Here is a 17,096-nt window from a genome sequence, read left to right on the forward strand (position 1 = left end):
TGCAACAAAGTAACTGGGTAAGACAAATGTGTTCTTAACTTTCAGGTTCTACTACTCGGGTTCGACGACCAAAAAGCAGCAGAATGGAAGGATACAAAAATACTTGTTCTCACTGTTATATTATGGAGGAGAGGGGGAGACAAACGCTTTGTGTTTACTTATCCCCTGACACCAATTTTCCCAGATGACTGGATGGATCCACTGGGGGTCGATGGAGGTTACATTTCCCGCCATTGGTTCAGGTGAGAGTTTAGGGTGCAAGAATTCTTCCGGTTGGATCCAGGAGCAGAGTGCAACCCTTGGCGATGGAGGAATGCAGGGTTCACTGATGCAGCCCCCGTCAGGACACTACACAGGACGGGAGAAGGTGAGTTCCATTGACTGCAACCGCACATAGACGATGGCAAGCTTCCTTCCAGTCGTGACTGTAGAAGACCTCCCAGGAGCTCTTGAAGCTGGGAGGCAGAAACTTGTCAGGACTGTGACTTATAAGACCAGCTGGTGACCACCAAAGATCTGGCTGCAAATGCAGAACGGCGACGGTTCTATCGAGGTGATTCACTGAAGAGCTGGACAGTCCACCCGGTGGTCCAGGGACACTTGCAAAGGCTCAGGATGGCTAGATCGCCGAGAACACGTTGTGGCTGTTCGGTCGCACCAGTCCTGGGGATGAAGCACCACTCGGGGCATTTGCAGATCAGGCAGTCCAACAGGGCTTCAGTGGGAAAGACGCAGGGGGGCATGCCAGGCCTCTTCATCGGTTGTCTTCGGATCTCCAGTCGGCTGTTCTTATACAAGAGATTCTTGGCTCCAACGATCTGAAGAATATCTGGCTTCAGGAATGTGGAATGGGATTAGACAGTCCCACCCTCTTTCAGAGACAGACAGACCGACACGGTGTGTGTGTGTGTGTCCACCCACACACATTGCCATCTGCATACGTTTCAGTTTTCCTGGGCAAATGCATGACCTTATATGGGATGTCTTGACCAGGCAAGGAAGGAAGAAGGCCAAACAACAATAAATCCAAAGAACCCGCAAAAATCCAGTGGCGTAGTCATTTTAGGGGACTAGCCACATTTAATAGCCATACACAGTAAACGCGAATGTGCACACTAGAAATAACACAAAAATGCTAACAAATATATTTGCTGCCACCAGTTTGTCTTTAGGCACATATAACAGTAACCAAAAAGGCCAGTGTGATACAAAAGTATCCCCATTGCACTGCATTGTAAGATGCTGTTTCCAATGTTAAAAAGTAACAAAAAAGGAAACAGTGTCCCACTACTGATAGTCTGAAGGACTGATCAGTTTCCCCATAACAAATGAACAAAAGAGAAGTGAAGCTGAAGGTTTTACTGCCCTTCAAAAATAAAGCAAAAAATATTGGGGGTCCGTAGAAACTATGGAAGAAAAGTTGCCAAAAGAGAAATCTTTCCTATGCATTCCTATGCTGGGCCGACTTGTGCAGCCCAACGTCTTCATGTCCTGGTGCGGCAGCCCCATCAACGTCTGTCTGCATTGGTGTTGCCATTCCTACAAGTAAGGGGTTGGGAGGGGGCCTGCCCACACACACACACTCTGGCACCTATGGGGGTGTGTGCGGGGTCAGATCCTCCATCTCTTGATGGGGCCTGCCCCCAGGCCCCATCACGGTGCCTCCAGTCATATGTGCCTTCCTTATAGAACAATTGTGATTGGTGTTCAGTTAATCAATATAGAACAATAAACCATATGACTGTTGCCATGGCACATTTTAAAATCTCTGCTTATTTTACCTAATTAAAATGAGTTACATTTTTAAAGTAGTTATATTTTAATTAAATTAGCTAATTTGATAGATTAACTATATGCAATAATCTCAATTAAACTGTTTTGCAGTGACTTTGGCTGCTGCATTAGCAAAGGAGATGAGACGGTCACCATTTTGGCCCTCACCTTTGAAACTTGCCCCACTCATTTAAGAGCCATCGATTCCTGCGTGCATTTCAGGACTGCAATCGAAACACTACTTTTCTAACTTCCCCTGCTTGGACTTGCCCCCCTGATCACCTCCCCCCGCACTGATGCCATGTGTGCTGCTTTGCCTCCCTGCTTTGCAACCTTTTCTTCTCTACCCCAAACCACCCTTGAGTAGCTCTGTCAAGTCGCTGAAAGCGATTTATCATATGAAATATTTGCGTTTGAATGTGTCCAATGTCTCTAGATGAAAAATATGGCTGCCTCAAATTAAAGTTGGAAGCCAGGTGCACATTTAATGTGGGAATTTTTGAAACCAAACGCTGATCATTGCACTTTCCTCCCCTATAGGCCTTCTTGTCGGCAACGCCGAATGAATACAAGACAATAGATTTTGATGCAAATGGACCAGTGAAAAATGAGCTTGTCCTTGATGCTACCAACACGCACTTGTATGTCATGATACACAAAAAGGTGAGTGGTGTTTTGTAATTCTAGTTTAGTAACATTTTCAAAGGTCAAGGATTTATTCATCTGTTCTTTATATGGTTCCATAACCAAAGTGAGAAACTGGGGCGGGAATAAACCTGGATTTGATGCAGCAACCTAGAGCCGGAATTCTTCCCATCGTTTCTGCTGCCGCTACTGTGGGAAACCCGAGGCGTTTCTCCCAGGCTATTCCCGGGGATCCTTTGTTAAGGTGGCCAGGGGAGGGCCATCGCTACTGGATCCCAACCCTGGGGGCGGATGAGTGAGGGAGGATCACCTGAGCAGGGGGTTCTCAGGGACTATGGGAGACATGCCCTTGGGCGAGACATGGTATTCCTCCCGTTCTGATATAACCCTACCCGACATCCCCTCAGTTGTCATGGGATATTGGCAGCAGAGTCCCATTATTCCTCAGTACCTTTCTGTAAGAAAAAGGAGAAAACGACCAAGGGAATTGAAATCCAATAGAAAATCCATTTACCCTCCACAATACATTTACCTCCTTCATCCTGACAAAAACCTACATGGTTTTTCCACGATCTCCAGGAAAACCTACAAGTCCCACAATCCCTACTTCCATTCTACAAGTCCAACTACTGAAACGATGAAGAGGCTGATGGGAGTCTTGGAGCAATGGATTCCTATGGGCAGTTTCCATGTTATCTGATAATGAGGTCAGGCAGGGAGGGACAACTACTCACACCTGACTCCAATCACCTCTTTCAAAGAGTATGAAAGGTCAGACACCCATGCACACTCTGAGCAAGCAGGGGATGCTGAAGGAACCGTGAAGACCAGAAGGAGAAGTAGCAGCTGGGAGAACATTGGGAAGCCAGAAGGTGGGATGGACTGGCAAGACACTGAGGCCTGTGAGTACAAAGGGGGCTACAGTGTGGTAGGGGAGCCGTGCCCCAGGGAACCAAAACTCCAACTACACTTTTCTGGTAGTGTTTAAATCAGTGCTTGCTCCCTGGGTGAGTTCCAGAAAACCAGGTAGTTGAGGGGCAGGTGCTGGGACCCTGAGACCTCAAGTGAATCCCCATTAAGAACCTGCTAACACCTCATCACTGAGGTTAAAAAATGGAGACCCTGTGACTCGAGCAAAGCTAAGGCGGGCTTACCTGTTGTGTAAAGAACTTTGTGTAAATCCCAAATGGGACTGTAACTGGCAAAGTGTGAGCAAAATCTCTAATATGCATTCTGGGACTTGTAGTCCAAAAGAGCAAAGCTGTGAGACAGAGTGGTCCAGCACCACCTGTGTACCCTAGCGAAGGTCTCCAGCTGAGAAGTGGCAGAAGTGAAAGTTAGAGTTGTAAAGAATTTTAAATCGAAGTGGTCTTGCGACGGGTCAAGCAAAATCCTGTGCACAGTTGAAAGTCTTCGGTTCTGGTCTCAAAAGGGATCTGAGCCCGTAAGCGGGGATAATGGTCCGATTCCGGATGAGGGAGACCAAGTTGTGAATTGTGAACATTGTAGAAAGGGAGACTGAGACCAGACAAGGGGGGCCCAAGGTCTGAGCACGCTCGAGGGAGAGCAATTGTTAACTTATGAATGTGAGAATCTTGGCAAATGAAAGGAACTTTTGTGTTTTGTTTGCTACATCAGACCCTCTGCTCCAAGAGACTTTTAATGGCAGAGACTTTGGCACAAAAGGTCCTGAAACAGATATATTGAACTGTATGAGTAACAAAAGGAACTTCTACAAGTACCAGCAGTCACTGGGAAAGAAGGTAATACTGTGTCTTTTGACAAGTAAAGTGAATTTCTGTTTCAAGGCGGAGGAAGCCTGTGTTTTGACAAGAGACGTTTCTTTTTGAGAATCTTTTTTTTTCTTAAAGACTTTCAGAGTGGTGTGAGACCAGCTGAACCATTGAACTGTGCACTTGTGCCGAGGAAGCCACAGTGTGTATGGAGCTCGAAAGTGCCAGCTTGCTCTGTGCTGAAATCATGGGGCAGGGAAGCCAACTGCTCAATCATCCTGACATATTGTTTCTTGAAGACTTTTCCTTTTTTGTGTACACTACTATCCCACACCATTTTGTATTTAGAAGTAAGTATTGGCAATAGGCTTTTTAGTATAAGCCCTTTTATTTTGACAGACTAGACTATGACAGCGTTATTATTTGATGGTTGTAGCTTGCTTCCATCCTTATATTTAGGTTTAGATTGACGTTTATTCAACCCTTTAAAATTCAATAAACACCCTTGAACTGTGTCTCATTTGTGTGTCTTCATTGATGATACCAAGCCTTTCCTTAGATTACACAGCTTTGGTTTGTGGCTTGTGTTCAAGTGGTGTTTTGTGGCTTGTCAGTGATTCTATATAGCCGATGATGGTTATGTTATGGTAGCGTATGGTAAGAGTACTTGAATGCCAGTGCCACCAGGAGGAATTTTGGTTGTTTTTTTAACCATAGATTGGTTTGTGCTTTTGATAAGCAGGGGACAAAAATCTACAGAGGTGACAAGTACTCGGACTAAACGGCCTCAAGACCAGGTTGTTTCACAAGAGGGTTGGGAGTATGAGGATGAATTGGGAATAGAGTTTATAAAGGTAATGAGCCGTTCATGTGGGGGATGGAAGGCGAAGGTACCTGGTGGTTGGAGGGAAACATTCCGTTTATTGGTTAGGCGTAATGTTTTTGTGAGTATGGTTTGTCTGTGAAGCCGGTCTCTAAATTGTATGTGGTAGTAGAGGAGAACCTTGTGGAGGAACGTTCTGGAGGCAATTTATTTTTATATATTTATTTATTCATATTTGTTTAAAGCGCACAGCAGCCCATAGGCATCGTGGTACTGTTAGAAATATGCATATCTGGTTACAAAGAAGGCTCATTAGTTACATTGGTGATTGAATTTACAGTACATCTTGGAGTTACAAAGTAAAGGCAGGCATAAATAATGCAGCACGGTTAATAGCCAACAAGCAGGGAGGAGGTTGCTAGTGGGTTAGCGGGCACTGTGGAACAGGGAGGGTTATGAGAACAGTGTGGTTTTGAGGGATTTGCGGAAGGATAGTAAGGAGGGTTCCGCTATTAGTGCATTGGGGAGGGTGTTCCAGAGTTTCGGTGCTATGTGACGGAAGCCAATGCCGCCAGTGTTGGCTCTTTTTATGGAGGGTACACAGAGTTGGTTGGCAAGATGGCTTCTTATGGGCGGTGAGAGATTTGTTTTGATATCGTTTCTGATAGGTAAGAGGGTGTGGAGAGATTGATGCATTTATGTGTAAGGGTGAGGATTTTGAAATTGATCCTTTCCCTTACTGAGAGCTAATGGGCTTCTCGTCTAGCCTGAGATATGTGGTCCTTTCTGGGAATGTGAAGAGCTGCGCAGAGCATGTTGTTGTTTTGTGTAATTTGTAGTCTATTTATGTTTTTAGTAGATGTGCCTGCTAGAAGGGCTTGCAGTAATCAGGTCTGGCTCCTATTGTGGCTCTGGCTATGGATAGACAGTTTTGGGTGGTAAGAAAAGGTTTTATAGCAATTTATAAGTTTAGTTGTGTGGGCAGAGGCTGAAGTTATGGCGCTGACCTGTCTAGTCATTGAGAGTGTGGAGTCTAGGTAGACACCAAGGGTTTTTACAGATGATGAGACTGGTATTTTTGTGTGGTTGATGATGAAATGGGTGTATTCAGTGCTGAGTTTGGAGAGGATTTCCTTGGGGCCTAGGATGATGATCTCCATTTTATCCCCATTTAGGCAGTCCGTTGATTGCCATCCAGGTTTGGATGGTGGCATATATCTGTCATGATTCCTGCCCCTCATGTCCCCAGCCCTCCAAGATGTCAGGCTGGAGCCAGGCCACGATCACCTACATGGCCCTCAAGGGCCTCTCCATCCCTCCAAAGACGCACTTGGAGTCAGACTTGATGCTTGTGGCACCAGACTCACTCACTCCCATAGGATAACATTGGGGATTGGACTTGTAGTGCATTGATGGGGACAAGATGGATGCCCCCACATATTTCGGTTCCCAGAACTGCATGTGCGGTCTAGTCTTTTGGGTGTGGTTCAGCCCAGAGCCACACCAAGGCTGAGAAACTTGCTTTGCGTTTTCTGCACCTGCAGCGTGACACTCACCCTGTTCGGATCGGTCTCCAGTAGGCCTGCATCTTTCTTCTGCGTTCAGCTCCTACAAGAACACCATTAGAAACAGCTTTACCTTGCAGCGCTTCGGCCCATCATTCATTGCTCCTTCTGCTCTGCGGGCATCTTCGGCGGTGTCATTCCCATCCCGGCACGCCGCTTCCTAAGGAAAAGGGAAAAGAACAGAAAAAATGCATTAGTAAGCATTCTGCAAATCTTTGCTTATTTTTAAATACTGTATGAGCTTCAAATGCTTACCTGAATCCCAGCCGCTCAGGTTAGCGTGGAAACATCTAGAGGCGCCGCATACCGCGCTTACCCTCCGCATTTGTTCTTCATAACCGGCAACCACGCTGAAAACGTCGCGGCACCTAAAAGACACAGAAAAAGAACTCAGTTCAATGCAAATACGAAAGGGGTGCATCGCGCATCGCGCTCTCACTCACCTTCAGCGCTACTCATCTCAGCAGCACGCCGCCATCCCGGACTCCGGCCATCATCTAAGGAAGGAAAGGAATGAAGTTAGAGAACTGTTCAATAGACTCATTATACTTACCTGTCGGACTCTTGCCAGTGAAGTAACTAGCCAGCAACGAGCCTGCATCAATCAACGTGCCCCTGTGCTGAAAGCAGGACGGAGAGCACACTATCCAAGAAAACAAGGTGAGCTGTGGATCAAAGTGAAGGGTTGGACCCCGGGGAAGAAGGGGTTCAATCCCACAGAGACAATAGGGAGTTAAACTCTACCAATCCTGTGTTTCAGGCCCAGTCTCCAGTCGAATAGCCTCTGGGGAAGGGTTTGAGGTCGTAAGAAGTCAGAACAGGCTGAGTGACGTCCCTGTGGATACCAGGTGAGCGTTACAATATCTGGAGGAGTGCTTCTAGGTCGTGGTTATAGTCCCCTGTGAGGGGGAGGAGGACTTGAGTGTCATCGGCATAATTTGTGTATGCTAGTGCGTCTAACAGGTCAAAGAGAGTTTTGGTGAACTGGCTGTAGAGGGTGGTGCAGTACATCAGCTCTTCACAGTTAATGGTGGTGGGGGTTGTGTGGGCTTGGTCAGAGTAGACCTTCATTGCCCTTCCTTCTAAGAAGGAGGTAATCCATGAGGTGGCTTTGTCAGAGAAGTGGGCGGCGTTGGACAGGTGTGAGGTGAGGATGTCATGGTCAACAAAGTCCAACGCAGCGGAAAGATCGAGGAGGAGCAGCAGGGCAGGTTTGCCTGTGTCCATCATTTTGGTGATTTGATTCTTAAGATCTAGGAGGTTGTTTTCAGTGCCATGGCCTTTGCAGAAGCCGGATTGCCTTTGGCCTAGGATGGCATTGGATTCCAGATATTGAATTTGAATGTGGGCGGCTTTATCCAGGATTCTGAGGAGGAATGGAACGGTAGTGATTGGGCGGTAGCTGTTGGGGCATGAAGGGTCTAGGGTGGTTTTTTTAATGAGTGGGCGAACCCAGGCTTCTTTTAGGTTTTGTGGTACGATTCCAGTGGATAAAGATACATTAATGGATGCAGTGATGATGGGAGTGAATGATTCTGCGCATTCTTTGATGATGGTAGGGGGGGCCGGATGTCCCCTTTACATTGAGAGGGTTTGATTTGATTGAGTCACTTCTGGCTCAGTGATGTCTCTGAAAATGAAGAGGGGAATTTGAGAGAAATGGTTAGGTATGGGGGACGGATGAGAAGTGTCCTGATTGTGAAGGGTTTTACGGTGTGTTATTTTTTCCTGGGGCATTTTGACTTTGTTGATGAGGGTGTCCTGAATGCCGGAGCACCAGGCTATGTCTTTGGTGAGTTTGTCCGGGGTGGTGGCAGGGGAGGTGAGATCTTTAAAGATAGTGAAGATTCTCTCGATTTGGAGTTAGCTTTAGAGATTCTTTGGTTGAATGTTTCTGATTTAGCCAGGAATATAGCTCTTTTTGTACGTGGATGAGATCTCTTTGAATTATTTTAGGGTGGATTGATTGGGCGATGATTGCCATTTAGCTATTGCTTGCCGCTTTAGTGCGTAGGGCAGAAAGTTCAACAGTGAACCAGGAGTTGGATTGCATTGCTTTTATTTCTTCTTTGTCTTCTAGGGCAGCTATGGATTCAATAGCTTGGGTGAGTATGCTGGCATATGTGTTGGCCAGGGAGATGGGGTCGTTGGTAAATGGGTGTTTGAGTTCAGGGGTATCGAGAAATGGGAGTAAGTTGGTTTTGGTTAGTTTTTTAGAGCTCCTGACTTTGGCAGGTGGGGCGTATGAGTGTGTGTTGCGTTTAGGCGTGGTGGGAATTACAAATTGGATGAGGTGGTGGTCTGTCCTTGGGAAGGCGGAGATGTCGGTGATGACCGATGCGCAGTTGTGGTCTGCAATCCAGTCGATGGATCTGCCCTTGCAGTGAGCGGGAGCAGTGATTTTATGCTCAAACCCAATTTGGGTCAGTCTTTTGCTAGGAAGGCGGCTACTTTGTCCTTAGGGTCGTGCAGGCCTAAGTTAAGGTCACCCAGTAGGATCGTTTTGATAGAGCTTTTTAAGTTATTACCTACAATTTGGAGGAGGTGCTTTTTGGAAGTCATGAGGAGGGCCCGGCGGTTTGTAGGTGATGAAGATGTTGTGTGGTGCAGTTAGGTGAGATGGAGAGTTTAGAACTGATGAGGTCTGTGTTGGTTTCCCACTGTTGGGTGCTAAGTCTGATGGAGAGAGTATCTTTAAATATAAGGGCTACCCCTCCACCTTTGGAGCTTTTTCCGTCTTGTCTCAGGATTGTGTATCCTTGGGGAAGGGCCAGGGAGAGTGAGGGGCCTGATGCATCATGTAGCCAGTTTTCGGAGATGGCTAGTAAGTCGAGTTCAAGGGCAGTGATGAGGTCGTTGATCTCCAATGCATGTGCTGCAAGGTACCGTGTATTGATGAGTGCGCATTTCAGATCTGTATGGGGTGATGTAGATGGTGGTTTGGCTTGAGTACTGAAGTTCGGGTTAAGGGGTGCGTTTGTGGGGTGAATGTGTGGATGAGCAGGATGGGGTTGGAGCAAGTGGTGCAGGTATTTGCTTGTGTTATGTTGGATGTATGCATGTAGGGATGCGAGAGCTAAATCTGGTATTTCTGAGGTTTGTGATGTGTGGGTGTGATGTGGTGACGGGGCTGCCATTTGTCTGGTCAGTGTCGTTTGAATGAGCATTAAGGCTGGGATTCAGGTTCCCATACCTCATTAAAGAGCTGCTTCCAGTTATCGATCCAAGAGAAAATGACAGCTTCGGCTGCTGATTAAAAATGGGTTGACAGGAGCAGGGTCTTTATTTTACTTTTAAACATCCAAGTGCTAAAACATGAGGCCGTTTTTGTTGTTGTTAATGCATGGGGAGGAATGGCGGGAGTCCAAACAAGGCTTCAGCCGACAGCTTGCTTTTATGTGATTCGTAAGAGTGAGAACGGAACGCTCTGGCCTGGGTTTCACTTTGGGTCTTTCTAAATAAACTCATGTCATGAAGCCACAGCCAGTAGAGTCCTTTGTTTTTGGGCGTTCTGGCATTTGGTTGTCTGTTGCACATCTTTGGCCATATATCTGTTCCAAAAGCTTGTGCAAACTTTAGATGTCTTCTACGTATTGGGCAACTGAGCAGCGACGAGCACTGATAATGCCACTGAGTTGAGAATTGGTGGGCCTTGTGTGAAGGTGAAGGACGGAGACCCCTAGGACAGCATACCGGTTAAGATGGATGGGCTGGGACTACATGGGTTTGTCGTGGACCCAGTACAAGTAGGATAGCTCAGTGACAACGTGCTCACCTTGGAAGCAAGATGACACGAAGCAACACAGGTTCGAACCCCCGGTCCGCGCTTAGAAACCTCTGGGTCTTTAAGCGCATTATAAATGCGCAACTAAGACAAAAAAATAATTACGCAATAAAAAAAAACAGAATTCCTGTAACAGCGCCTCGATGCCCGTGGGCAGGTGAGCACTTTTTTCGAGCCAGTCTTGTTGTCTTTGCCTTTGCGGGAATTGATGCCACTGATGTCGGGTTCAGTGGTCGGGTTGGGTGGTGGCCGGATTGCAGTTATCAAGGTGATTTTGAGATGTTGGGTGAAATGAACGAGTAGACCTCCATAGGGTTGATCTGCAAACTGAAGCATAACTAGTGACTTGGACTTCTTGAATGGTGTTCATAGAATTGGACCTTTCTGCCTGCATCAGGCAGATTCAGGCAGACCGGGAGCCTTTGGCTAGGCTGTTTCAACAGTGATCCAAAAAATACAACATGGGCTTTGCACTTGTTTGGTTCGGGTGGTGTGGGAGAAATGATGAAAAAGACGAGTGTGTGTGGCTGATGGTTTTGGAGGTAGGTTACCACAAATTGTCTTGCTAGTGGGATTGAGTTTGCGAATGTTGGAGTGTTTGATTCAGAAGTATTAAAATAGGTTGTAGCAATGATCCGATTACTGGTGGCAGTGATGCATTGCAGGAGTCCACTTCTATGTTGTGGTATTACGCTCAGCTTGGCCAGAAATCCAGCAGTTGCCTTGTACAAAGCAGTTTCCCAGTGGCCGGTGTAATGTGTTTTTCCTGAAGGCGCATGACTTGTTTTGTGCAGCATAAACCTCTAGCTTCTGCTGTGCGCATTGTGGTGGGGATCTTTTGTTTACTGTGCCCCTGCAGTTCACTCTCACCCTCCACGGAGGATATCTACTTTCAGAAATGTATTTCATCTCGTGTCACTGGGTAGCCAAGCAAATAGTCTGCATGGTGACAACATGGATTCTAGTTGGAAATTGGCATAACTAATGAAATGATCTTGGCACTCCTTTACCCACGCTTTTCTTGAGTTTAAAGCCAGCCTTGAACGTCAGAGTAATAATGAGACAGATTTGGGTCCCCCCCACAAAGCATATTGTGTTGCCCGACACTGCGCGGAGAAACAGAAATATGTTTCCCGTCTGTGTGAAAGCTAAGAAATAGTTGGCAATTGCAATAGATAAAGCCACAGCTGTTAGCTGGAAGAGGACTGCCTTTTTTTAGAGCGGTATGGAGTTGTGGGGATTAGGGACATAGGGGAGGCGGGAATTTCAGAGTGCAGGCAGATGGCAAGCACATGTTGAACGGAAGCGGGGTGCCGTGCATGCTGACGGGACACACCGCACAAACCCATGTGACACCAGTCCGCAATATGCATCCCTCGCCCGCTGCAATATTTCCTCCACATAAATAACAGCAAGTGGTCGAAGACTGCACAAAATGCATATTGTAAGTGGCGTAGGGCACAAACTCTAGGTTGGACTCTGCATATAAACTGGTCTGCCAATGTCCAATATTCTTCAGGTCCATGCTACCCATGCTTCGCACCTCCACCACCCATCGACTGACGATGTTTCTCATACAGCAGAAAGGTGTATTGGACACACGCCAGTGCTGCCAGGTGAAAATCCACCCACAGGATCACTTTGGTAAATGGGAGCAAAATGGTGTTTAGAGGCAGTTCCAAACAAGTCTTACTACTCTCAAGATTGCGTCGAATTGAAATCTTGTTTGCAAAGATTTAAATGAGTGTTGCATCGTAGTCCAGTACTATTTCAATCCAAGAAGGGATGGCCAGAGAGTCAAAGGACTGAATGATGAAGAGCTCTTGGGTTCCAGCCAGTAATACAAGCTCTCATTGTGTGCTGAATGGAACGCCTGGCCTCTGGAAGAATGTTGAATGACCAATATCCCAACTGATTTTAATATTTACCGATATCGGCCATTTAACAACTGTACGCTGCTCCACATACAGCCACAGTACATTAATCAGCAAATGAAACCCATTTACCTGAATATCACATCCCTTTATGCACACAATATAAAATTGTCCAGAACGGTACCATTTGAAGACACTCCATTCCTCCATCCTTCACTCCAGGTTCAAGTGCTGAAGGAAGCAAACAACATATGTATCAGTGCCCCAAAAAGTCAGCATGGGCACTCTGCGGCCCAGGCCTTGCTGTCCCCAGAGCTCCTAAATGACAGTGAACTGCCTGTTCTATAGGTAGGCTACCTGGCTGACACCGGGTACTCTCCTACGCTGGGGAAGGGCTTCTTACTTAAATACCTTGAATTGGCTCTCCCGGGGAACACTCCCATGAATAATGTTGGGGTAGGAGCTGCGTCACGGAGCCTCTGCTGCGCGTTGAGCTGATCCCAGGCTCCTCTGAGAAGCCTTTGCATATAGCACACTTTGCAACTTCATTTCCCTCCTGTTGTTGAGCGGGCAGTAGGGTAAATGCTGGTACATAAGCGCTAAACACTGTTCACTTTGAGAGATGTTTTTCGTTTTCTCTGTAGACCTGCTGGGTCTAGGTTACCTGTGTAGCAAACATAACATGCTATATTTTGAAGAAGAAAGGCACTTTTGAGTGCCATAGCAGTAAATGTTTTGGCGTGGAACTGACAGAGCATTGGGGTTTCTTGGAAGAGGTACAGTGCAAAGGTCAGTCCCACAATGGGCTGGTAAGCACACAGCCTGGTTTCATCCCAGCAGCCTGCCTCTAAATGTACTGGTGCCTGATTAAGCACAGTGAACTATCATCCTGCATATTGCCTTCAATCAATTTAGCAAAAGATCCTTTGAAATTGTATTCAGGGTGTGGGAGGTGCAAGACATTGGATATAAGAAGTTTTGGTAATGATGTAAATCTGGAAATAAACTCAAAGACCTCAAAGATGGAGGAATTGACTGTGGCAGTGATAACATGTGTGGCACGTTAAAAAAATCACATTGATTATCAGAAACACAGTATCTCCACCATTCAATGTGGAGGTCATAGTGCATCGTACACATTAACTACCTAAGGGGAGGAATAGAATATGTAAGAAAATATTGATATAAATCCTCTGCTTATAAGAGGGATAGTTACACATAAAGACATTTTGGTCAAGAAATAATTAGCAGATCAAATTTATACAGAATAAACTCTATTTAAATAGTCATTTATTGTGCAAATGCATCGTAAATTTCTCTTGATTTTCTAAATGAATAATCTGTTTACCTTTTCGTCTTTCTGTTTTTTTATTTTAAGTTTTTTCTCACTAAGAAGTTGCTTTTGTGGTCCTTGTATAAAACTAATAGGAGTCTATATGTGTATTTAGGTGGAATGAGTCTACTGTAAATTGATTACTTTAAGTACTATTTATTCCACAAACAGTTACTGCCCTGATGAAGAGCCCAGTGGCTCCCAACACATTTTGGCAATTGCGAAAGTCAACACATTTTAAAGATGAATGAATATGTTTTTGGCAATATGTTTTATACTGTGTGTATGGAAGTGAAGATGGGAGGTAGGGTTGCGCACAGTCCATGCAACAGATACAAACGCAGCGCTGGTGAGAGTGTCTCACTTTCCTTAAAATAAGAGTTCTATTCATAACATGACCTCTATTGCATGTGGGTTTTAAAAAGTACCCCCAATTATCAGCTTTAAGTCATAGTCGTGATTGGCTGCATGGGAAGCGGATTGCTTTTATTTTGCAAATAAGCAACCATCTTCCCCGCTTTTGTTCACTCAATTTCAAGACCGACCCTTGGCGTAGTTGGCATTGGTTAAGTCAGGCTGGCCCTTGCCTAAACTGGTGAAACTATTTAAAACATGAACACCTAAATAACCTTGATTCTCGGGTTCCCTTTGTTTTTCCTCTGCTGGGGTGGGAGTGCTGTCACCTTGGCGGACCACAAACTCGGAATCGCATGCCATCTTGTTCAGATGGCCACGCTGGGCCGTTCCAGGAAAAATTGAATCTTCTATATGGCAAAATATTCCTCGGAATCATTGTTCCCGATCCTTTTTGGATCATCAGCTGATTGAGGCTTCATTTAATTTCCACATCTTCGAATGCTTGTGCTAAAGTGCAGCGATGTTGTTTCGCATTAATGGTGACCTTTCTGATCTCTGTTTAGGTGTACCGCATGCCTGTTCAAGACTGTGGCCATTTCTCGGAGTGTACGCAGTGCATCGAGTCAAAGGATCCATACTGTGGGTGGTGCGTGGTGGAAGGAAAGTAAGTAGTTGCTCCATACTTGGAAAGGGACCCCCGTGAAAGGGACCCCGTTTGGTGTCTTGGGAGTATGAACTCTACGGCCTCTTCAGAAGAGAAACATTGATTTTTCTTGTGCTCATGAGCTTTTTGGCTGACTATTACTTTGCACGGGGGCAACGCAAGTTGCACAGATTACTAATGAATCTAGCTAAATGCATTTTATTGAAGACTTTATTAGATTCTGAAATGAAGCAACCTACTGGTAGGCACCTTAAATATATACATTTCAGCAGCTGTGACAATTTCATAAATGTGCAATTCCACATATTGCTGCTTAGCTCAAGAATAGTTGAGCAGTAAACATTAGACACTATTCACAACCCCTTGTACTCCTTTCATACAATTTAACTATTTGTGTGCTCAGTCAAATAAGTAACACTTCTCACAGCAAATGCTGTTATTGTGCATAGCAATCCTAAATACTTTCCCACTATTCCTCATCCGATTCCTTAAGTCTTGAAGGATTTATGCATCCTTGGACGTCGCCTCAGAGTATCCTCTGCGTTTTTTTAATATGTTGGAGCCCCCTCAACCCCAGGGTCACACTAAAGAACAAGCAGCACAACTAAATGCTCAACTGGCTCTCCATAGGTTTGACTACAACTCCCATCAGCACTAGCCAGCATGGGCAATGCTAAGGGATAATGTGAGTCGTACTCCAGAACATCTGGAGAGCCACAGGTTGCAGGCCCCTGGAGGGATGTAAGGAGTGACACGAAGGAGAGCAGAACTTACAAAAGTCACCTTTGTCCCTCTTCCTCAAAGTTGGAAGGTGGTAGAACCAACACGCCATTTAGGCGACGTATGGAACTGAAAATGAGGAAGCCAGGCAGGTGCTGCAAAACTGTACAAAACAGTTTAATGGCACACATTCCAGTTTTTTGTAGTCTCATGATGAACCTGTGAGAATAAAATTCACACTTATGCCTCAAACGAACAAGCTGTGAATCTGTAATGTGGAATACAGGTATGAGGTGAGGACCATGGGGCCGCCTTGCAGATATCCGAAATACACTCGTTCGCTTCAGTGGCAGCCCTCAAGTGGAGGGGACGAGGTGTGCTAGCCACATAATGCCTTGACAGTGTTTCCATCTATTGTGGGTAGCTGCTGATGCCCAAGACCTCTAATTGGGAAACCAAATGTGACCAGAAGTACTAGACGTGCAAAAAACAAACACGGGTTTCATGTTAATGGCACAGAGCGGTTTGAAGGGTGCTTTCCTTGTTTTCTTGCTGGTGGAATCACCTGGGAGGTTGAGGTCTGCATGGAAAATCTTTGAATGACTGATTGATGAGAGAGGCTTTATCAGTTATAGGCAGTCTAGCAAGCACATGGAAGTAATAGGTAAGGAACTCGAGGAAATTAAGGGTTCCTTTTGGCCTGCAAGGCCGGAGTACATATGAATGACCGCAAGGCCTCCTTTAGACCTGTGTGCAGTTAATTTCTTGTATGCTTCAGCTGTGGGATAAGGATTTGGGGGAGCAATGCATATTTGATGAAGATTGTCCACTTTGCATGTTGAGATGCCGCCTGCGTCGGTAACCGTGATGTGTGTTGATGAGAGAACGAGATGTACTATCTGCTGAGTAAAACGACTGTGGGTAGATGGGGAGTGGAATGTGTTGGGTCGCTGGGATTAGCAGTGCGTCTGTGTGGAGTGCAAGTGAGTTGAGTGGGTTGTTTGCTTTAGGGTAGTGATTATATGTGGGGTCTGGTTCATGATGGCACCCTACTTGACCGCTGAATGGTCAAGGGTCTAACCAGGAATTGTCCTTGGCATCTTTTCCCTTAGACTATCTGTCCGAGAAAGCCATGTGGCCATGAGGCTTATGTGGCACAACGCTGATTAGTCAAAACTGATCACATGACCTGGGACTTGAACCATCCTTGTTGAATGTGAACCCTTATCTTCTGCTACACTGACGCAGTGTCTTCTGTCTGGTTCACACAATAGAAACTTGGATAATCGCGAAATTAAATGTATCACTTAAAATAATGCCCAGGTAAAGGTGATGGGTGTAATACAAAGCTATGATTGGTAGGACTGCATATAATCTTAATAATTTAAAATGGGTTCCCTTTGATTAATGTTGAACACACTCCTTATTTTACATGATACCATACTTTTATTTGCAAATAGATATTTGTTCATTTGCTCCGGTATGCATAATGGGTTAAGAGCTGTACTTAAAATAATCCTACGTCTTCTAGGTGCACAAGAAAGACTGACTGCGCAAGAGCGGATGAGAAGAACCATTGGCTGTGGAGTCCTGGCAATGCGTGCATGACAATAGCCAGCTTCACCGTGCCAAGTATGAGCCGCAAATATCTGAAGCAGGTACAAAAACCCTTCTTATGACTTGTCTGCTACTGTGACCATTCTACTGTATATGTGTGTGTGTGTGTGTGTCTTTTAATATTAAGACTTGTGAGGGGTCAGGAATGGAACTCTGACACAGTGGGTTCATGATTTTGGCCATAGACATTTGGTAACAAAAAAAGGGG

General features: G+C 45.6%; 1 protein-coding gene across 3 annotated transcripts in view; it reads left to right on the top strand.

Annotated features, from left to right (window-relative positions):
• PLXNB2 (plexin B2) overlaps positions 1–17,096 on the top strand; it is a 775,326-nt gene that overhangs the window by 462,711 nt on the left and 295,519 nt on the right. For all 3 annotated transcript variants that reach the window (XM_069627846.1, XM_069627845.1, XM_069627847.1), the window contains 3 exons: positions 2,314–2,436; positions 14,451–14,551; positions 16,803–16,929. In XM_069627846.1, coding sequence (XP_069483947.1) covers positions 2,314–2,436; positions 14,451–14,551; positions 16,803–16,929 — 351 coding nt within the window. The remainder of the gene's footprint in view (positions 1–2,313; positions 2,437–14,450; positions 14,552–16,802; positions 16,930–17,096) is intronic.

The sequence above is a fragment of the Ambystoma mexicanum genome, chromosome 12 (genome assembly GCF_040938575.1).
Source record: "Ambystoma mexicanum isolate Mex_15411 chromosome 12, UKY_AmexF1_1, whole genome shotgun sequence".
Classification (NCBI taxonomy): Eukaryota; Metazoa; Chordata; class Amphibia; order Caudata; family Ambystomatidae; genus Ambystoma; species Ambystoma mexicanum.